This window comes from Piliocolobus tephrosceles, chromosome 14, assembly GCF_002776525.5.
Source record: "Piliocolobus tephrosceles isolate RC106 chromosome 14, ASM277652v3, whole genome shotgun sequence".
Lineage (NCBI taxonomy): Eukaryota > Metazoa > Chordata > Mammalia > Primates > Cercopithecidae > Piliocolobus > Piliocolobus tephrosceles.
This window is the reverse complement of record NC_045447.1, coordinates 93,533,711-93,557,761: the sequence shown is the minus strand read 5'-3', so window position 1 is coordinate 93,557,761 and position 24,051 is coordinate 93,533,711. Positions and strand designations below refer to the sequence as shown.

At 38.5% G+C, this 24,051-nt stretch overlaps 1 protein-coding gene across 12 annotated transcripts in view; it reads right to left on the bottom strand.

The window, feature by feature from the left end:
- LOC111543379 (transducin-like enhancer protein 4) overlaps positions 1-24,051 on the bottom strand; it is a 157,977-nt gene that overhangs the window by 59,985 nt on the left and 73,941 nt on the right. For 7 of the 12 annotated variants that reach the window (XM_023213347.1, XM_023213344.1, XM_023213350.1 and 4 more), the window contains 2 exons: positions 17,501-17,702; positions 16,225-16,241 (listed from right to left, as the gene is read on the bottom strand). In XM_023213347.1, the coding sequence (XP_023069115.1) occupies positions 16,225-16,241; positions 17,501-17,702 (219 nt within the window). Of the gene's footprint in view, positions 1-16,224; positions 16,242-17,500; positions 17,706-24,051 lie in introns of all 12 variants that reach the window. The other 5 variants (XM_023213339.1, XM_023213346.1, XM_023213343.1 and 2 more) reach the window with 1 other exon arrangement.

Sequence of the window (24,051 nt, the reverse complement as noted above, 5' to 3'; positions counted from 1 at the left end):
GTGTCTGTCATTTCAGGGGTTTCTTCCTCATGAACTTCAGATCTAGGCTTTTACACTTGACCATCTAGTACTGAAACAAGCAAAATATCTTCTGAGAGCTGAAATGTGGGGAGCATTCATGTAACTTCTTAAAGTAGAACACAGCCATGTAATGCATGCCCCCATTTCTGAGAAAATCCTGACCTCTTCTCACTGGTCACTGCACTCTAGGATTAAGATGCTGCAAAGACTAAAACAATCGGCCATTCCCACTTTTAACAAACTCAGTAAATTCCTATTCTTTCCTAGATTTGGTCACATGAAGTACTGGAACATGCACAATTACACAAAGGTATAATCCATTCTTTCTGTCACCAGTAGCAGAGGGGAATCTAATCAACGTGGTTGGAGAACAGAACGTTGAGAGGAAGCCTTAGCCTCTTCCTTGCTCAGACACTGGGTGAAATAATACCAACAAAACAAAGTGAGTGATGGTGCCCAGAGAGCCTTAGACCAAAACTGCAGACCAAACAAAAAGACACAGCTTAATTTTCCTGACCATTCAAATATATTTTTAGTAACTCTTCAATTATCTTATCACTGAAACGCACTCCCCCAAAAGGCATTTTAATTGCTTAAATACAGTTTCTGCCTATTCTTGCCTATGTTTTTTAAACATTTTTCTGGCCTCAATACTTATTGCAAATCTTCTACTTGTCAGAGAAGGCATATTCTGTGACAATTTCCATCTATCAAACTGTGGTGAGTTTTGCTGGCTTTTAGACAACTGCCATAGAACTATTTAGAGAAATTGTTCAGAGGGACCTATCTCTGAAGCCTAACCACCTCCACTGACCACGCGTGCACTGAAAATGGACTCCTCAGTTTCTGAGTCAACACTCAAGGGGAACTTTCATTCAGAGACATTTTAAAGGGAGAAATATGCATACAATCCTAAACCAGGAAGACTTTATATTTTGGTTTGTGATAGGGAAAATACACACACAAATGAAGCCTGGGGAAGCCTAAATGCAAAATGAAATAATCGAGCAGAAGGACGGCAGGTTTCTCCGACACTCAATCATTTTCAGTCACACTATGTTGTCCAGTAACCTGCATTGATAATTCCTCATGAATAAAATGCCAGCATTATCATCTGCAGCTACATTGTTGACATGCTTTTGCTATTTCACTAAAAATACCATTAATTTTCTGGCTTCACAACAGCTGAGCTACTCCCCATTTGAATATACAAAAGAGTATTTTGTTTAAACCAAATTAAAAGCGTTCCAGTAGATGACTTCCATTTTGCTAGCTATACTATTTTAGCATATACTGTTCTTAATCCTCCCAACCTCAACGTCATGCCTGTCATCTCCCCAGTCCAAAATACTTCCATTATTAAAATTGTGTTTTAAGTTGAGGAAGGGGAATCTGGACACTGACTACTTCTGCTGTAACACTCTCGGCCTGCAAGCCACCTGACTGGCATGGTAAAGAGTGTGGCTTTTTGAGGGTTACAAGATACGGTGACCTCCTTGATTCTCTCACCTCTGTGAGCCAAGGTACATAAGCAACACAATTTTCCAGTTTGGTATCGGAAGGGTAAACTGCTAAACACACACACCGAATACACCTTCTGTTTCCCATCTAGAAACGTTCCGACATCCTCCACTTAAGTCAGAAAGAAAACCACTACTCCTGCCAAGCCCTCCTGGCATCTCACCACTTTATTTGTTCCCATTTGTATCTAATGCTTTTGTCAACAGTTCAACAAAAGTCAAAGCAAACAACCCACTGCAAACACTGGGGGTAACAGCAACAAGCATGAATCCTTCACAATTATCCAGCCCAGCTGCTCACAGCTCGTCTGGGCTGCTTTCATTAACAACAATGTCAACAAAAGACTGAAACCCACCCAATAACTAGATGGGTCAATACCGCCACTGTATACCCTCTGTAGGAGGAAACGCTGTTCTCCTTTGTTGCTTGGGCAAACATGTAGAATAATTCAGTCAGATGGACAAGTGCTTGTCTAATCATTTGTTATGTGAATTATTCAACGACTTTTCACGTAAACTACTAAACAGGGCTCTTCAAATATTTCTGCGGCACTTCCAGCTGTCCAACTGTGGAAGTGCATAAAAGGGATAAAGGCAGATGAAAAGAGAAATCATGACCCGAGTTAGTTCCCAGTGATAATCTTTAGCCTAAGAATCTCGAATCTTCATGACTAATCCTTTTAGGACTAACCCTTGCCTGGCATTTTCACTAGCGTCCAATCTTTGCTATGTGGACCAGACTGATGGTGGGGGTCGTGTAGAAAGTCCTGACTTCGAAGCTCCAGTATCTTTACCTTGCTCAACTTTAAAAGGTAGCCCCCCACCCACCTTCCTTTCACAAGCACTTCCAATAGGTACGATATGCATTTAGGATTTTTAATGGAGTATTTTAAAAACACAGACATATGTAAACAGACTACAAAACACAGTGTCAAAGCAGCTGTTCCTAGAGATTATCTTTTATATTTTATATATATATATGTGTGTGTGCATATATATATATATATGTAATATTTTAGAATTGCCTGGATGAATTTTGATTTAAAATGTTGCCATTTATTTAACAAAAAATTATTTTAAGATACAACAGTTCTAAGTTCCCTTTCTTTCCTCTTAAGTGTATGGCTTATGAAATCATGTACAAACCAAGCAGCCTGGCGAGAAGGGCCCCTGACGTGGGCCCTGGCCCTCAGTTGGCTGAGCCCCACCCTGTAAGACCAAGGGGACATGCCCATACAGCCTTTGTCTGTGGCCTCTATACCATGAGCTGGGTACTCAGGACCCTGAAATTCCCTGCCCAAACACCCCAGGCCCACTTTCAGGGTTTACTCAGTCCTCTTCCTGAGGTCTCCCAGCGTTAGATCAAGCTGCTGGTTTGAGTGTGTCTGGATCTGGGGGTAGCTGTGGGGGTTTGACGAAGCTATGAAGTGAGAACTAGGGTGTGTACAAGAAAACATGTGAGGGCGCAAATGGTTAAAGCAAGGAACAAAGCGCCTGAGAATTTTAAATTCCAACCTGGTCTTTCAGGTCATCACTAAAGTGTATTTATTTACTGGATTTATAACTTTTAAATACTTCGGTATATGGTATAAGTGCCTCCATTTGGACTCTTTCACTGGCCCTGGGTAGGCCCAACAGGTAAGTATCAGGTACAGTTTTTGGTAGCCCAGTCTTTTTTTTTGAGACGGAGTCTTGCTCTGTCACCCAGGCTGGAGTGCAGTGGCCGGATCTCAGCTCACTGCAAGCTCTGCCTCCTGGGTTCACGCCATTCTCCTGCCTCAGCCTCCTGAGTAGCTGGGACTACAGGCACCCGCCACCTCGCCCGGCTAGTTTTTTGTATTTTTTAGTAGAGACGGGGTTTCACCGTGTTAGCCAGGATGGTCTCGATCTCCTGACCTTGTGATCCGCCCGTCTCGGCCTCCCAAAGTGCTGGGATTATAGGCTTGAGCCACCGCGCCCGGCCAAGTAGCCCAGTCGTAAAATGCTGAAACCACTGCAATCACCAAATGTTTCCATGTAATGTTGTGTGTCTAAGAAACAAGCTACATTTTTTCCCCCTAAACATTTTCACTTTTATAGATCCACATATCTACAACACTAATTAAAGTGCTGATTTTATTTCTATTATTGCTTTTAAAACACAGTAAGAGTCTAAAAGTTAAAAAGAAAATTCAAGAATTATGGCTATTTCAGCCTAGTACATAGAAACATGACGGAGATTTTAAGAAACTATTAAACACAGATGAAGGAGTCGGGCATGATGCCTCACGCCTGTAATCTCAACACTTTGGGAGGCTGAGGCAGGTGGATCACTTGAGGTCAGAAGTTTGAGATCAGCCTGGCCGACATGGTGAAACCACATCTTTACTAAAAAATGCCAAAAAACAAATTATCCAGCTGTGTGGTGGCACGTGCCTATAATCCCAGTTACTTGAGAGGCTGAGGCAGGAGAATCACTTGAACCCAGGAGGCAGAGGTTGCAGTGAGCCAAGATCGTGCCACTGCACTCCAGCAGCTTGGGTGACAGAGGAAGACTCCATCAAAAAAAAAAAAAAACAAAAACAAAAACACACACACACACAGATGAAGGAAACAGCAGAGATTCATACTCATTCCACCTCATTCCCACTTCTCACTATAGCCAGTTTACTCACTGCCACTTGTAATTGTGGAATCTTTACTTTTTACCACCAGGGTTTACAGATTTTTAGTTCTTGGCATAAATAATTGTGCTTTCAAAAACCAAATACTAGTCCAAGACACAGAAAACACAATGTGAGAATTTTACTTCCTTTAAAAGGTCTCTAATAATCTGCGTAGCTGGCTTCGAGTAACAAAACTAGAAAGTTGGCAATTTTTAAAAATACTCTTGAAAGAAGAAAATACCTTCAGAGCTAAATGGGAGGAGCAAAAAAATAAATAAAGTTTATGTACTTCTTTTTAAAACAGAGAAACCACCTGAAAAGCAAGTGAGGGTATTCAAATGCCAAAAAATCAGATGATAAATATTTTAGCTCGATAGTACAATTGTTTTGCTGATTCCTACAAAACACTTTCTGAATTCGAGTAAAAGGCCCATATCCAGATTGGGAGTCGACAGAATGTTGCCACTGGCATTACTGTCAGTGTTTGCTAAAGGTTCATGTTTGCATGTATTTGCCCATCAGCCCTGGCAGCTTCCTGGGAAGACTGCCTTCAGAGCTAGTCCTCCAATCATCATAAACTGGTTTTATATGCACACTTTAAAGAATTCAGGACTCACCAGAAGCTCTGAGAAATGAAGAGGAACGATCTATTAATATATTTTATTCTACTCAGAAGGCAGCATATCGCAGTTCCGTATTTTAATAGGAAAATGATTTGAAGGAAGGGATTGTATCTAATCTTTACCATACACTCCCAGTGCAGTACAGGCCTGTTTGCCCTCTAGCTGCTGAATCAATACGTACTGACTAACTTTAAATATTTTATTTAGACTGCAAGTTCATCTATCAATACCAACAGGTTTCAAAGTCAGGAACCATTAAAATAATTTTTAGTCAGTTGTCTAACAACAACAACAAAAAAAATCAGAAAGATCTCTCAGCTACAGAGGTATAGCTGTGCCCTTTTAATATCCAGAGGAAAACATATACAGAACTGACAAGGCGTTCTTCCCACCTAAACACCTTTGAGTGCTGATGCAGCAGAACAAATCAAATGGACTATTACGTAGCAGAGACTTGTTTTATTACATTTGTTATAAAGGAAATTTTCACCCTAAATATTAACCAAATAGACTACATCCATGGTGACACATTTCATGTGTAATATTTTTCTTTCATTTCTCCCCAGGAAAGAGGGTTGACCCAGAAGGAAGCATGGAGAGAGAGAAAAAACAGGGAGGCACAAAGAGAAAAAAGGAAGAAAAGAGAAGGGAATTGAAAATGACGAGGGTGAGCAAAACAGTTTACAAGTGAACATCTGGTATTGACAGGAGGAACTGAACACAGTCTGTACAGTCACGCTGAAGAGAGGATGGCAATTTGAAAAAAGGGAGGGAAGAAGTGGCAGCAGGAGGCGGGAGGAGGGAAAGAACAGAAGAGGTCAGGGGTGGGGGAGTAACTAACTAACCAAAGTATTGTTCCCGGATGCTTAAGTATTTAGTCATTATTTGCTCTATTCTCCCAAAGGCAAAAATGTCACCAGCCTAGTTTAAAATTTCCCTAAATAAGGTCAGACTAGGTTACTACCAGATTTTATCATCAAAACAGATTCCAGCCTACGCATCCAATTCAGGAGTCTCATTCAGAGCAGTGACAGTCCAATATGGTTTGGTTATAATCCCTGAGGCGGGGGCTGGGCCAAGGATGTGGAATAACTCAGCTTTCAAGTCCTGATAACTGTGGTACAAACACAAGTGATTATTTCAATTTTCTCTGCAGATTATTTTTTCAGGGCAACCCAATAAACCCAATAATGCCCAGATTTACTAGAAAATTTTTTATTCATTTCCCCATGCACCAGAAAGTAAGCTAATAACATCCCGCCGAGAGTGCTGTCAGGCTAAATCCCTGCACTGCTGAATGCACTGCCGGGATAAATCTCCCTTCACTTTCCATTCCACCATCCACTTTAGGGCAAGGCCCTGGGGACTGCTCCAGATTACCCCTCTGCACGCAGTGTCACAGGCACAAGCCCGAGTGGTCCAATCAGTGCCAAGAAAAGAACAAACTAAAAAAGATTAATTCACAGATGTTCATGCATTTCACATACACTGTGCCCCATGGCCCGTTGCTAGGGCAACGGGAGACCACCAGTGCGCGCTTTATTGGCTTTATGAAGTGCGTCTTGGGGACTATAGTCCGAGAAACGCTGCATAATAATAGTGTGGCTTTTCTGAAGCCTTGTTTTGTGTTTATCCACATTTAACCCTCTGAGTATTATAAAGAGCACCCTTATGCATAGCTTTCAAGCACGCCTCCCTTCCCCCCAAAACTGCCACAACTTTCTATCTAGAAACATTAAATTGCATCTCTTAGGGGTCTATTTTGGGAAGACCCATGTTTATATTGCTCAACCAGTTCCGTGACAAAAAAAAAATCTACAACCATTTAAAGATCATTACTATATTAGCGCAGCTAACCATATCAACCACTCAAAACCGAATACATACATGCCTTGTTTTCTATGAAACCAGGGGAACCTTGCTTTTGAGTATCAGGAGTCAGTTTTAGCCAGAAGGAACGTAGAACCAGCAAGCCTCATCAGAGTCTGTCAGAGACGCAGCATTATCCAACAGAAAACTCTCTGCAGCAGTGGGAAGGTTCTGTCTCTCTGCCGTTTTGGCAGTTTCCACGTGTGGCTACTAAGGACTCAGTATGTGGCTAATGCAACTGGGAAAATGGATTTAAAAATTCCATTTCATTTTAACTAATTTAAATAGCTTCATGTGACTAGTGGCTACACCATATTGGACAGGGCAGCCTCAAAGGCTTACCAGACAACTATGGATGTTTTTAAAAGTTCCTAAAAAGCTGTCTCTTCAAGCTTTTAGTTTCTGCTTAATTCATAAAAAATATAACTTCAAGTAAATGTACACAGAATGGTCTTCATGATTGCCGCTGCTGCTAGCTGTGCCAGTTCAAATCAGCCAGAGTCTTTGTGAAAAAGGCCGAGGGAACAAGGCTAACTTTCTCCTCCTTCTCCACCCCCACCCCCACCCAGGTTGGGAGGTTAAAATCACAAATGTCACAACTCTCAGAGCAGTAGCACAGATCAAGTGTTAATCTAAAGAGAAGGGGTGGGTGAGGGGGAGAACACAGGCTTGTGGGGGTGAGGGAGGATCTGGAATGAAGAGGAGAAAAATAAAGCCAGTGAATAGATCAATAGAAGCAACAGCTTACATTCAGATTCACAGGAGAAAGAACACACGGAGACAATCATTTCCTGGGAAAAGCTCAAGCCTAATGAGAATTTACTCTGCTCCTTTATGCGACAACCAGCCCTTTTGTGGCACGGGCTTCCTGACTGACAGGAACCCGGGGCCCCTTAATAGGATTTCCATATTATTTCCAACACCTGCCCAGAAGTTATTTGTTTACATTGAAGGAGGCAAGATTCTCAAATCAGACATCTGCTTCTAGTTCAGGCATATCTTAGGAAACCATCTAGAAAGCAGCTTTGTTACCATGGTGACATTTTTATTTTCCTCCTTTAGTTGGCTCAAAACATTAGCATTTCCAATTTTATTTTGTTGTTCAAAAGGCCAAATGTCGCTCACGAAAACAGAAGTTTAAAAAACGGTAAGTGAATAGAATTCTCAAAATTCTCCAGAATAATTAAAATGACCATAACAAGCAATAAATAAAAAGGAGATCTTATTATATAAGCCTATTGGCTTCTCTCACTGGGTGGCATCACTAACTTGTTTACCTCCCCTCCCCCAGCCCTCTTCTCAAATTTGAAGTCAGCATCTTGAAAAGTAGCAATTTAAAAAAGAAGATTCAAGAATCCTTCAGGATATGACACAATTAAATAATGAGTCCATTTCCATGAAAAAGAATTCCTCATGCTCACCCTTATCACCATATCTTAGAAAGTTCACTTACGACAAGAATACTTAAGACATTTTAACTTCCACCTCACTGCCTGCATTTCTGTAAAGGCGGAGGGAGGTGAGGGAAAGCGTATGCTTTTCACGAACATTTAGTGGTTGCAGAGGGGATGGAATATTAAACAGTGTGAGGGAAGAAAGGTGGACCGCACGTGAGCGGATTACATGTATGTGTGTGTTGTTCTCCAGTTTCTAGTGAAGTAAAACTAGAGGCAAAACTGAACCCAGGGGTTGGGAGGAGGGGGGTACTTAACCACCAATTGCAACTATCACAAATAAGCGAATTTCTTACATTACAATACTAGTACGCTCAGCTTAAAATGTTTTTAAAGCAGTATAATTTATCACATACAAAAATAATTGGATTGGTTCTAAATAATGAATAATCTGATAAAGTTAAAGTAATGTGACTTATTTTATTCAATATTTAGATTCAAAGAAAAACAACTAAGTATTCAATTCTAACATTTCAAGTTTTGATTTGCCAAGTCTAAGCAGCATGACTGAGTTTTGAAATAACTGTATTATTTTCATTTAACAGCAACCTTATTCAAAAGAATCAAAAACTCTTTCAGAAAGTACTACTCAGCCCCTCAGCAAACTTCCTTTCTATTACTCTTTCGTGAAGACTGAATTCTCTTCAACGCTTTCACAAGGCAGTTGCCATGGCAGTAATCAGATATGACTCTCTAAGTCCAAAATTACAGCCCTTAGTAGTGGTGGCTCCCAAGCGTGGAGAGTCTTTTAACCCAGAAGATAGCTGAGCTACTTCAAATCACCATAGAACGAAATACGTAAGTTGGACAGAGGAAAGTGTTGCAGAAATAATTCAGAAAGCAAGAAGTAAGAGTATTAAACTACCCCATGAGTGATTTTATAATTTTTCCAGAGGGGAAATATTTTGTATTCTTACTGTAAGAATACAAAAAAAGATGGTGAACAATACTTTTGAATAATTCCATTGGAAGAATTATCTACATTTTGAGAAACAAATGTTTTTGAAATTCAAGTGCCAACTATTAACACTTAAATCTTAGGCTCCTCTAAAGTTTTAAAAATGTTAACTATAAACATTATAATATTTTTGCAATAGATGAAATTCATCCTAATTAAGAAAATTAGAAATTAAACATCAGTATGAAAATGTCTGTCTAATAATTAAGACGGTTGGTTTATGGAGGGAAAGGATTAAACCATTTTGCCAAATCAGCTGGAGACAGCCAACCTGCCAAACATCCCGCCCCTGTTAATTAATATTTGTTCTGCTTCAGCAATCAGTGGAGGAGGGTGCTGCAAAACAAGCCTGTCTCCCCGAGTCACATCATTAATCCATTTATGCTCACCACCTGAGGACCAGCTATGCCCTAAAGATATTTATTCATCTGTTTGACAAACAAACAATTACCACACATTTTCTAGAATTAGGACACCTGTTACATTTCATGCAGTTTACGTGCCTAGAGGCAGTTATCAATTAATACTGAACACATTACTGCATCATAGATTCATAGAACAAAACTTCTTAATTGTTCCTTGATAACTGTAAATAGTAAAATACATGGTAGAAATAAATACCTAAAAGTATTGCAAACAAATAATTGAAAAGCAATAGCAATGCTAAAACACTTAATTTCAAATTACCATCTTATTTTGGGAAATTGAAAGAGTTATAACATTAAATGCTTGAAAGGCATACTTTATCACCCTACCACCCAACCCCTCAAATGATTTCCTCAACTTCTAACCACTGTGTCTACTTGGCTAATCATATGGCCAACTCTATTGCTGAAATATAACCTATGGTATAAGATTTTTATTTCAAAACTTGTTTCTAGGACAGGCCTAAATAACAAATAAGAAAATAGCTACATTCCAAATACTTGGAAGAATGCTTTGAGTTACATACAGCCTTGAGATCCATGGAGGTTAAGTGACTTGTCCAGTGATACTCAGCTTACCTAGTGGGAGAGAGGATTGTTGAAGCACCTGTCATAGACTTCTTACAGAATGGCTCATATTCTAAATGTTTCAGTGTGCTTCCTTGTGGTGTCAAGAATACTTCATGGTGAATTACACCAGGAAAAGCCTTTTCCTTATGATGGGAGAATAGGATAGGAGAATGAAGTCTAGGTTTGCCTGCATACACTGGTGATGAACAATGAAATGGATTTTACCAATAATCAAGGGAGTAAGATATCTAGAAATGTATGCTGACCATAAAAACGTAGAGTACTATTTCTGTTCTTTAACCTTGAAATACAGGCTATGATGTATTTGAAATACAAATCCACTGTCTAGATAAGTATTGCTCAAGATAGGCTTTTTAAAACATATTTTAAAATATGATTTTAAAAATATATTAAGTACTTCTATTTCCTTATTAGGTGGTATCCCTGATTCCCCATGCCCTAACTAAGTAAAGTTCTCTTCCCCTAAAGTTTTAGCTTCCTGAGGGGAAGAATCTTAATCTGCTTTGTGGAATTGTATAAGAGGACAAATCGAAGATTAGTATGAGAAGGAAATTATGAGTTAGGGAGCGGCAAAAAACAAAAAATTTTTTAATGAGAAAGACTTAAAGAGACCTAACAGAGATCACAACAAAATAAAATGAATCCTATTCGAATCCCATTTCAAGTAAACCAATTATTTGAAATAATCAAAGAAGCTGGATTATAAGCTGGGTATTAGAAGATATCAAAGAATTATTTTACTAAGTGATTAAAGGCATTATGGTTATCTTTTAAAAAAGGGCCCACTATTTAGATAATGTGTTCATTTTGCATATTGAAGTACACAGGAGCAAAATGAGCATATAAATACTTCGGCAAAGAAAAAGAACAGAAATATGGCTACATATTGATAGCTCTTGTACCTAGTTGCTGGGTGTATGGGGGAGTTATTTGTACTTTGTAGTATGTTTCAGATTTTTAATAACTTAGAATGAAACTGGGTCACCCAAAGAGCTTTCCTTTGAGGACGGTGCTGGCTATGTGACCTTTGACAGGCCTTCACACTTCTAAACCTTTCCTCATGTATGAAATAACGGTAAGCATAACACCTACCTTCACCGGCAAAATCTAACCTACGAGCTATACATTCAGTGGGGGTTGCTCAGAGGAGAGCAGCAGGATTGAGTGGACACTGTGGACCCACCTTATTTTTCCCTAGGTTAGAGTGGATATGCTGAAGTGCTGCAGCCCTCAATTAGACAACTTCTCTTCTCAGATTACTGATTACGGAGGGGAAAATAGAAGACACCAAAAGTCCATGATTGTTTTGTTTGCTTAAACACTCTTTAGTGTTTTGTGGATTTCACTGATTCCCCCCTTTTTAATCTAGCTTTCTGTTATTTTATGACTTTGCCTTTTTATAATACGTACTTCTAAAGTCTGGAGGTAATACAAATTTATCCCACCAACTTATCTCCCAAACGGTAATACTCCTACTTAAAGGGGTGTATGAAGTAATCATTCTGTTAATTCAGGCTAAAAACCCACATTTACCGGTAACACCCAATTAATGAGGCAAAAGTGCTTTCTTGGCCTGAATCATGCCTTTCAATTTCAACATAAAAACAACCTTATTCTAATTTTCCGCTGATAAACCTTTATTGTCAACAGAATAACTGGGGGATAGAAAAAAGCAATGTATGATGTTTTAGTCATCTATGCCCCAAAATATAGATGCAGAAGAATAAAAAGGCATTGCCTTAAACACAAATAATGAGTGAATCATTATAAAAACCTTTAAACAAAATCAAGGAATTTGCACAGGAAAAAAACAGTGTATATACCCACAGAAAAGCACTTAGCTAAAAAATAATTATATATAAATTAAAAAAATAAAGTGCACCATCCATACTCATTATGCCAACAAAAATTACAAAAACTATAAAGTTCCATATTGGCGGACTGTGTGGAAACATATTCAAACACTGCATTTGGCATTTTAAATTAGTACAGAGTTTTAGGAGATCAATTTGGCACTGCACAAGTCACTAAAAATGATCATACTCTTTGATGATGCATCCAGCACTCTGGCTTGAAGACATTCCAATGAAATAACAAAAATAAAAACACCACCACTCAGAGGGGAAAAAAATGTTTGTACTGGGTAAGCATAGGCACAGAGGAAAAAGGTACTTCTGCTATATTTTACAGATAAAAAAGGCAAATCCCTCATAGAGGTGACTTGAGAAGGTTATTGCACTCAGGATAAAACACAGGAGAAGCAGGCAGATACATAAAAAGGACTTACAAAGTAATACAGAATGCCCAATAATAGCACCTTGCTTGAGGCCACGCAGCTAATCAGCATTTGGTGATAGTGAATTTTGCTACTTATATTTAAGCTGGTCTTGATTTTGGTGCCTACTTTTTGCTACCTGATATTGGAATTATGTAAACATTTGGGAACGGAGTGGGAAATAAGACAATTTCTGAACCTCAGATTCTTACCAAGTTTTAGGCAATTTGGGCCTTCACAGCTCTGAATCACTACCCTCATTTCAGTCACTCAGAAAAAAACTGGAGAGTGCTATGAGGAACCTAACGACTCACGGCAGCTGACTCCTCTTAATGAACTGGAACCTCCATCAAGCGGGAAGCTCCTGGCAGCACGTGGGAACGTCCCCTCTGACACCATTTTAGAGCCCATCACTTTTACCCCTCAGCCCTAAATGAGAAGGGGTGGGCAATGGAAGATTCCATCACCTCAGAAAACACTTCCTTAGTGTCACTTATGCCTTTTCTAGGGATGAGAGAAATGGTTCTCCATACTCCATAAGATGGTGAGAACCCTCCCACTTAACCTACTTTGGATTCCTTTTGGAGAGAGAAATTTGGGATTTCTGCCCTACCATTAAGGGTAAGAGTGGATCACAGTCTGTGTTTCTTGCCATTTTCAGGCCTCAAATGTGGGCTTACTGTTGGGCACATGGAGTCACTAGACAGCCAAGTGACAAGCAAGGAGGGCTGCCGGTGCCATGGTTCCTGACGTCAACAGCCCTACACTACACACTGTTCTAGTTTCTCATCACCAAGGAAACTGATTCTTGGGCTCCTACAGTGCTTTCTCCTTCAGATCCATATTTACATTCTCCACCTTTGTTGAAAAACTTCAGATACAGGTCTGCAAATAACAGGCCTACGAATGAACTTGGCCACAGGAGCTACAGAAAAAGAGATCAATAAAGCCAACCACGTGCAATTTGGTGGCCACAGAACTTCCCAGAAGAGAAAGACAAAGGAGAAAAAAGGCCCAATATGTTAACAAGTGAATTTCTTTCATGTTACTTGGCATCTAAAGGTAAAGTACCTTAATTACTTAAATCTTTACAGTAATTTTAAATTTATAGTTTATAAGCTATTCTGAAATCTGCCCTGTTTAACAATCTGTAACGTCAAGAAAACATTTTAAAGTGTCTCTCACAATTAAACCCATCTACAACCTTGTATAAATCAAAATTTTGCTACCATATCAAAATGTTCCACTGGGGCTGTCTAAGATTGCCCACATCCTCATTACATGCAACACTAATTACTACCAGCAGATTCAGAATTTTCTGCACATTAGAGGCTTTTAGAGGAGCTATAAAAAATTTCAGGCACCATTAATTTAAATTTGTATTGAAATTTCCTTTTGACAGATGGCCAAAAATTACTTATTATTTAGAGTACCAGAGCTGCCTGTTTGCACATTAGAAGAGGAAAGGGAAAAATTAAAAGCAAGAAGGAAATTTATGTCACGTTCATTACCTGTTAAATGTTAAGGAGCATTATCTTGCATAAATAAATTATTTCATACGAGCTCGACTCCAGCTGCAGGCAACTGGTACGCTCTGGCTGATAAAAACCATCTAGAGTCACACAGCAGACAATCATAAAAAGCCCCTTCTTAACCAGGAACCACTTATGGGAGGGCGATCGATGAAACAAGCAACTAAAACTGCTTCTCTGAGCATCACAGAACACATTCAGAAAAATAAGCAAACTATCTCACCTTGTAGAACTATAGTACAGCCCCAGACCTGACGTAATACAACTTCAAATTTGAGAATGGTACCCAACCAAAACACCTATTTATAGATGCCATCCCATAATAAATCAAGGCAAAATCATCAGCTTTTCTTGTTTTTCCCTGGCTTCTAGCTATACAGATACTCATTTCCAGGCTCACCCTGAATGATTACAGATGATTTCAAAACACACCCTTACTCTTGCACGAGGGAATAAGAAAACGTAATTGACACAAAAGTGTGCACTGAAGTATAAATATTTTCACAGTCTTCTGGGAGTGGAGGCTTTTGTTTAGTTCACTGGACTGCCTAAAGGTATATATTTATAATAAGAAGGTAGGGAATGTTTATATTATGACCTCAGAATAACTAGACAGGCTTTCAAAGGCTGGTATCAGTTAATCCTAGTCACTGCATTTACTTACTACTTCCTAAGTACACATGTGTGAAACACTTAATATACTTTGATTAAGAATGCTTTTTTAATCTAGGTACTGATATGTATATGATACAACAAAATACACAACTGCAAATGCATAATTAAATAATTCAATGTGTTCAGTTCTAATTGTAAATGTTGACATTTACTTGGCAGTGCAGAGATGCCCTTTCAAATTACAAAGATTCTTGAAGGGTAAAACAGGTTCAAGTTTTATTTTCCATTACTTAAGGGCACTGAAAAAAAAATTCCTTTTCACTGTAAAACGACAAGGAGTAAAAAGGCATTCGGTGCTAGCACAGTGGTTTTGGGAGAAAATTTTAGCATTCATATACATAGCTCCATTAAAAACTGCAAGATATAACTACCTATACTCCAAAACATTCAACTGATGTAAGAGATAAAGAAATAGACAGCATTTGTACCTCGGCCAATGGTTGAGAACTGTCCTTTCCTTCTAACCAATAAGTAACACAATGGCATATGTAATACAATTATGCATAATACAATGGTGTATGTACGTATGTATGTGTGTGTTTATTTTTTGAGACAGAGTCTCACTCTGTCGCCAGGCTGGAGTGCAGTGGCGCTATCTCGGCTCACTGCAACCTCCGCCTCCCAGATTCAAGCTATTCCCCTGCCTCAGACTCTCGAGTAGCAAGGACTACAGGCACAAACCACCACGCCCAGCTAATTTTTGTATTTTTAGTAGAGACAGGGTTTCACCATGTTGGCCAGGATGGTCTCTATCTCTTGATCTTGCGATCTGCCTACCTTGGCCTCCCAAAGTGCTGGGATCACAGGCGTGAGCCACCGCGCCGAGCCTACAATGGTGTATTTATATTGTGTCTGGTTCGTAAGTGATCACATCAATTTTCATGCTTTACTCATTTCCTGCCATGGCAGTCTATTTTTCTTGTTTGCTTACTAAATAAATTCAGGTATCCTTAGCACATCCCATTCTGGAGGTATAGAAGCATATCCAAATCATTAGACCCTAAATACTTATCCCTCTTTCCCTACAACTTGCCTATAAAGAGATACAAAAGGCAGATAAAACAGATGCAAAACCTAAAGAGAATTAACTTGTTATACCAGATATCATAATGTTAATTTAAAAGAAAAGTTGGTGAAAAAAAGTCACTTAAATTTAAAAGAGAAAATTATTTCCAGTGGTTAAGAAAAATAAAAAATGCACCATTCACTTAAACAAATGTTTTGATAAATTTTGTAAGTTGGAACTGTTTCCTCAAATGTGAAATTAATATGTATTTCCTTACAAATCAATTTATTTATTCATTTCATTGTTATCTTACAGCCAAAGCCTAAGTGAAGAAAAGCAGGTTTTTTTTTTTTTTTTTCACATGGCAAATAATAAAATGAGCAATGCAAGCCAGATCTTGCAATTCAACCTGGGTCAACAAATCTGATTCTGATAGAGAAATGGGACCTTAAAAACAAAACAAACCAAAAAAAAAAAAACCACACACCTGAAAGTAATTTAAAAAATGCAGTTAACCACTACTAACCAATGAAATCATTCTCTACATCTCAAAGAATTCTTTACTAGATTCATTCAAATCATTTACAGCTCTTTTAAGCCATTCCTCAGTCTGTAAACTTTGAGTCTTACCTTGATGGAGTCTCTGTCTATATGCAAAACAGCAGCAACACAAGAAGATAAAGTGGTGGGAAGAAGAAAAGAAAAGTACTAGTTACTTTACATAAAATCATACTAATTTATCAAACTTGATCTCTGCTAAATAATACATTACACAGAGGTCAACTGTGTTGTAAAGGTAATTATTAATATTGCACAACCAAATTCATAAAGTACCAATCTACCTTTGATACAATTTCAGAAGAACCAAAGTTGGACATTCTTATTACCTGTGCTCCTTATAGACTTTTTCAAAGTGTTTACAATCATGCATCAACTCTGTACCATAGCATTAAGATAACTGGATGACAAATCACAGTGTTTCTAATATCAGAGATGGACATTTATGCATATGAGATAAAAATCACTGACCTAATATTTTAATTCATAGTAAGGATGCTGAAACGGGGATATGAGCTTTTAATTATGAACCATACCCTTCGAGCCAATGAACCACCCGTGTGCTAAGTAAATTCCCAGAAAGGAATGCTGGGAAAGACTTTTTCATCTGCATTTCTGTCATTAATAAAAATTATCAGTAAGCACCACAGAAAAACACAGTCACATCACAATGTTTCTGCACCATCATCTACCTTAGTGGAGGAAGGAAATCAACCTAGAAGAAGCACAACTGGCCTTTAAATCAATTAATTGCATAAACAATTATGTTGGTCTTATAGGAAGAAATTAGTTAATTTCATGCTTCTAAACAGACTGGGTGAGAGAGACAGTTAAACCAACAGATTTCATTAATTTGGTCTGTACCTTCTTAATTACTAAGACTACTGAAATTATTTTCTTACCTGTGAGATTTTTACTGCTCTATATAGGCTCATTTGTTTATAAATAATAATTGATTTGGTCAAATATCAAGTGAGCATTTATCAGCAAGACATTCCCCAAAATAAATTCAGTCAAAACTAACTATTAATGCAACACGCTACTTCAAACAGAGCATCATGCGATTTCATTACTGATTTAGACCTGGGGAACATAGGAGGCAGCAAGAAATCAAAGGCAATAGCCAGAAACAGGCCCCCCTGCCTCTGGGGAGTACGTTAGCTCTTGCCAACCACTAGAATATCATTTGGCAACTGACTACTTGCAGTAATTAATTTACCTTCCAGTAGAAATCCATTGTTTAGTCACCGGTAAAACTAAATTCAGAGAGAATAAACAACAGCATCCAGAACCTACCCTCAGCAGCAGGTAGGTTATCTCAGATTGGCATCCCAAGACAGTCACTCACCTCTTTGGTGATCATTGTCATGGTGCTTCTTCTCATCTTTAATTGGAAGATGGGACTGACCTCCTAGAGCACTGGAGAGGGCCAGAAGCCCGGCACTGCTACCGATGGGTGGAATGGCAGGGGGCTGGAGCCCTGAAGGGTGTGGAGTCAGAGGTACGGGTAGACCATGTCCATGTGATAAATGCTGGGCCTGGAGTTGTTGCTGCTGTGAAAAATTAAACACAGATATTGAATTTGCCCCCTATATCCAACCCCTGCCCCAACAGAAACAGAAAGGAGGCACAAATAGGCAGTAAAAAAGCCAACACCTATGCAAGATTTATCATTAACATATCTATTTTTAAAAGAGGGAAGGAGCAAAGGAGCTGTATAGTCAATAAATGCTACCTTTCTTATACTTGGAGGTTTTGCACATGCAAAATAAGTAATAATTAAGTGAAATTATGTAAGTAACTTTCAATAGTTGATATTCAAACATATTTAACAAACCTCATAAAAGGCTTTTTTAATCTCAAAAAAATAAAATAAGGCCTCACGATCATACATTTCTAATCAAAACATATACGTGAGTAACTGTTAAAGCAGTTATGTTGAACAAAAAAAGCTGAAAATTGAGAAAATTAGTGTTAAACAGTTCTCCCAGAACCACTGCACAGCATGCAGGGAGAGTTAATTTGAAAGAGAAAACCTGAATTAACAACCCAGAAAAGGAAACTGGTTGCAGCCACCGTTTTAAGCCCTTTAAGTGTCCTCAGCGGTACTTGAGCAAATTACTAAAGAAAATCTAATGTAGCAAGGCTTGGGTCCTCCTGTAGGCTTGCTCAATAATGCTGAAATAATTGGGCACTCTGTGCACGTTTAGTGATGCTCGAATGAAAAGCTAGAGGCCTGCCCTTGTACTCTTCTCTAGCGGCCGACTCTGTGTTGTGACAGGTTTATTTGAGTGGGACTGTGATGCATGCACCAGTAACTGCGCTGACAAGAGTTTAAAGTCATTTTTACCAGCACACTGGCAACACATAGAGAAAGCCCTCAAGAGGCTGGAATGGGTGTGCTTGACCTCAGCCAAGGCTACATCAAACTCTGCTACAGGAACTGCGGTGGGCAAGCCTTGTTGCCTCTTCTGAGTGGGAAGTGGAGGAGAGGAAGAGTTGGTGGTGAAGGAAGGACATTAAATGCATTCCTCAGTAGGAATCCCTTCAACTCAAACCCTGCTTAACAATACTGTATGACAACAAGTACTGAGTAATTCTCAGGTGAAATTTTGTAGTGACTGAATTTTAGTTATTGCCTTTAAAGAAATCACATTCTTTAATGTGGCCTAACCTATGAGAGCCAAATAGTCCCTTCTGTCATTTTCTTTCCAAGCAAAACTTCACAAAATATCTAGAGATAGGGACAGGGATAGAGACAGAGAGAGAGAGAGATCACTCCACCAAGAAAAATCTTGAAATGCTTTTATTAATACCTCAGAGAAAAAAGTGGACCTTTTTTTCTCCTCTCCAAATTAGGTTTATTTTCTTCCACTCCTGCATGTCTTCCTATGTTTGACCACAAAAGTCCATGTACAGTATTAACTAGCTCTTTTCTCTTACTGACCTGCACCTATGTTCTGGCTACATGCACTTAAAATATAGTCAATAGAATAAAGTATGAACACTTTGAAAAGTAAGTTTACAAGCAGAAAATGGAAAATGGGAGCCACATCTAGATACTCCACCAACCAAGCCCCACCCATGCTCCAAGTCCTGCCGAAGCTTTTCTTAACTGGTTAGTTTTGAGATAAGGTGATTCTTTTCATTTAAGTGGCCAAAATCATGTTCATAATTCTTTACATACTGTTATTCAGTGGGGATCAAAAAGTATGCACACACAATTATATTTCCTAACTGTGCAGAAAATAATGTCTATGAAGAAAATAAAATAGGGACTTGAAGTAAATATATGGCAAATTCGTTTCAAAATCTTGTTCAACTGAAATTGCTCCAATTCTTTCTCCTCTAAATTCCACTAATACACCATGTGTATGGTTTGGACACACAGTCACTTTCTACCTTAGATCAGAGGTCAATGGGCAGGCATTTATTAAGATCCTGCATGCTCGTCTTTCTTACCTCCCTTCTTAGACTCTAAGCACTATGAGTCTACATCTCACAAACCCTAGCTAACTGCAGACCCTGAAATATTCACACATTATCCTGATAGTATTAAAAACACATCTATTACATTAGACAAAAAAAAAAAAAAAAAAAAAGCCTGGCGCAGTGGTTCACGCCTGTAATCCCAACAATTTAGGAACTGAGGCAGTCAGATCACTTGAGCCCAGGAGTTTGAGACCAGCCTGGGCAACACGGCAAAATCCTGTGTCTACTAAAAATATAAAAATTAGCAAGGCATGGTGGCACACACCTATAATCCCAGCTACTCAGGAGGCTGAGGTAGGAGGATCACCTGAGCCAGGGAGGTCATGGCTGTAGTGAGCCATGACAGTGAGCCATGATTGCACTACTGTATCCCAGCCTGTATGACAGAGTAAAACCCAGTCAGAAAAAAGAAAGAAAAAATAAAAAAAAACCCTCAGCCAAAACCCAATACCTTTAAAGATTCAGGTGCGTCACTTTTATTCCTTTTCTCCTACAGGATAAAAAATAAGCACCGACTCATCGTTCCATTGGACCAGAACTTTTCAAAGGCAGAAATCATAGTTATACACGACATTTTCTACCTGTGGTTTTTTCCCTAAATTTTTCCTTCTGCAGCTTTTAGAACAACCTCCACATTACTTCTCTAAGTTGTACTCACCTATCTCTGCTCAGCTTATGTTTCACCTGTTCCCTACAGCCTTCTCCAAGCAATCTAAGTGTCCAATATCTTATAGGGCTCCCTGTATTATTCACTGGCATATATTGCCTCGTAAAGGTATTGTTATTCATCTGTTTATAGATAAGAAGATCCTGACTTGCCAGAGACTGTGAGACTTTGGAGAGAAGAGACCAGTCCCAGGCCTCTTAGTACCCCGGCACCTAGCTCAGTTCCCTAAACGTAGCGAGAACTCAATACAAAACTCTGATACTACTGAAAATAAAATACTTCTTTGATAGTTACTCTCTGGTTCCAAAAGCAACAGATCCCTTTTATCTAAAAACAAAAGTTCCGATTTCTTAGCAATCAAGACCTTTCGTAAACTACCATCAGCCTAACTCCACTCTACTGTGTAACACCATCCAGGGAACTCTCTGCCCGTAACACCAGCCTATTTAGTGAGACATCTAAACTAGGGCTTAGTTTTACTACTAATCAACACACACCCACAGAGTACTCTCTCATCTGTCTCTACATGTATAAATTCTACTCATCCTTCTAAGCTAAACTCCTGCCTACTTTCTCGGTGAAGACATCTCTCATCACCCTGGCTCAAAGTAATGTCCACCACTGTCTCTCAATTCTGACACCACTTACCGTCAATACCATTATGATACTTAACAACCTAAGACAAAAAAAGACTTTTTAAAAACATATATATGTGCTACGTGTGTGTGTGCGCACAAGTTTGTGTATGCTATACCTTTTAATTAGAGCTATTTAAAAAATATTTCCCACAGTGCCTAGATATTTCTCACACTTAGTAGGTATGCAAACAGAGTACCAACTAATATCAGCAGTGATTTTATAAACTGATGAATTTTGACTGTATTTTCTTCCATATGTTTCAATCTTTTGAATTTAAAATTAAACTAGAAGAAATAAAAAAGCTGCTTGTACTATAAGCCTTCATTTGGATACTTTAAGCAGCGATAATCTAAAATGAGTAAATTTGATATTTTTAGTGATCAAACATACAGAACTTGGTGCCCTCATATGAAAAGTGCATTTATTTTTATTGTTGGTCTTCTAATTTTTAAATTCTTAATTATGAATTATAAATAGGCTTAAATATAACTACCACTAAACTTTCCCTGAACTAATTAATGAACTCAAACTATGGTCAGATTTCTACATATATTCAAAGCTTTTAATGACTTAAGCTTCTACTACATATAGAGTTCCCATATACTCTTTACCTACTTTTCACTAATGTTAACATTTTATATAACCACAGAATTTATCAAAACTAAGAAATTAACATCAGCTCATTGCTATTAGCCAAACTAGAGACTTCATGCAGATTTCCGTAGTTGTTCCACTAATGTCATTTTTCTGTCCCAGAATCCAAACCAGCATACAACACTGCATTTAGAGAGTCTTTTCCATTTGTTACTATACCAAAATTATAAAGTCCTTTCAAAAATTTTATGAATGGTAACCACCAAACTACAGGCATACTGATCTTAAGGAAGAATAAATGAGAGGCAGCTACCATAAATTCATGTTTATCAGTCATCATTTTTTATATATACAAAATATCAAACAGAAAAATTATACTCAGGCATCCTGTAGAAGGGAGCAATTTTTATCAAGTGTTTCCAAAACATTAAACTATAAGATAAAATGAAATTAAGTCACCAAAAGGCATGAGACAAAAATGTAAGCTAGAGATATTAAAATATTACAGTAGGCTTTAAAATGTACACATTAATAAATGAGACCCCTTTCTGTACTTAGTGGTCATTTTTAAGCTTCTTCGCAAACTTTCACCTTAGGAACTAGCCTAGAACTAGAGTAGCAGGTATTTTATAACTGATAAGGGTTAGTCAGTAAAACATATGAGAAAACATCTTCTTTAAATAACAGCAGTAAGTCACCAATGGCTAAGTAGAACTTTACCTTTTTCTCAACTAAAATAAATGACCTTAATTTATTAAATGTCAAAAATTCATTAAAAATATTATTTCTATTAAGTCTTCTTATCAACAGAGGAACTCAGGATTCCCGGAAAAGGAGTAAGGTTTCCGTGACTAGTATTCACGTAGCTGAGAGCACCATAATCTAATGGATTGCTCTACGATAAAGTGAACGCTCACCGATGTTTCCCAGCAGGGTTAAGTCAAAACTGCCCTCTGCCCTCTGCCCCCATCTGTGTTAACTACAGAGCAATTAACCTGCCAAGACTTTACTACTTTATCTTACAGTCCCACTAAGAAACATAAGACCCCTTGCCTTTTAAAGACCAAAAGGAAGGGAAATGTATATTAAGAGTACACAGTATAACACAGATTTGTTACTGATGTAATTTAAGATACATTATAAACCAGCAGGATATATATATATATATATATATATATGCATATATATATACATATATATATATAAAGCATATATATATATGCTTTAGAAGAAAAACAAAACAAAGATCAAGCCAAAGAATTAAAGAGGGCATAGACTGGAGTATTAAAATAAATGTATACTACATAACCACCACTTAGGAAGACCTGCTGAGAAAAATATGTATCATGGCAAAATTCTTCTCACTATCCTTCCTAGGCCTTTATTATCTTTGGGTGCCTTACTTAAAATTAATAACAAACAAAAGCCTCTCTTATCTCAAACCACAATACAAAATAAACTACTTCTTCCTGTTTCCTTGATGGGCCATTCAAGAAAATAAACATTAAAATGGAGTGAACTTTAAACTTAAGCAAGTAAGTACTCCATTAAGATAATTAATTTAATTCTGAAAAATCGCAATGATGTCTGAAAATACACAGCAATGAAGTGGCAGACACAGCCTCAATGCCATTAATAGCTTTTCACTGGATTCTCTGTAACAAAGATTTCCCTGCAGTTTCATGTTTGGCACAAAGGGCAGAAAAGGACCACTGGAGAATCGAATTCACAAGAAATGTCTTTTGAAATATTGTCTTTCTGTCAGCAAAAAGAGGAGTTCTTTTTAATCGAAGGTCCCCAACTGCTTGACGACAAGGGACTGACAAGTCATTGACCAAGCAGGACCTAGCAAGGACAGAGCCACAGTCACCGACATCCCTGGGAATTTCGGGCACTTCCAATTGAAGGCCAGGCGGCAGTTTTCTTGTTCACCCCCACTCCAACTCTACTACGCTATCAACAGCAGAGTAACTCTCAAAAAACATGCATCTTCTTTAGAAACAACATCTCAGTAGCAATGAGCACACTTTGTGCTATTTTGGTTTCTAAAAAAAAGTGCAAGTGCAAGGTGAACCTGCTGTATCTTGTGCCAGAAATCAAGAAAGCTATCTATACTAACAGATATTGTGTCAACAGGACAGTGAGTCAAATTGAAGGGATCCCCATTGGCAAAACTTGAGACAATCTCAGCATCATTAAGAATAATGACTTAAGGCCGGGCGCGGTGGCTCAAGCCTGTAATCCCAGCACTTTGGGAGGCCGAGACGGGCGGATCACAAGGTCAGGAGATCGAGACCATCCTGTCTAATACGGTGAAACCCCGTGTCTACTAAAGAATACAAAAAAAACTAGCCTGGCGACGAGGCAGGCGCCTGTAGTCCCAGCTACTTGGGAGGCGGAGGCAGGAGAATGGCGTAAACCTGGGAGGCGGAGCTTGCAGTGAGCTGAGATCCGGCCACTGCACAGAGCCAGACTCCGTCTCAAAAAAAAAAAAAAAAAAAAAAAAA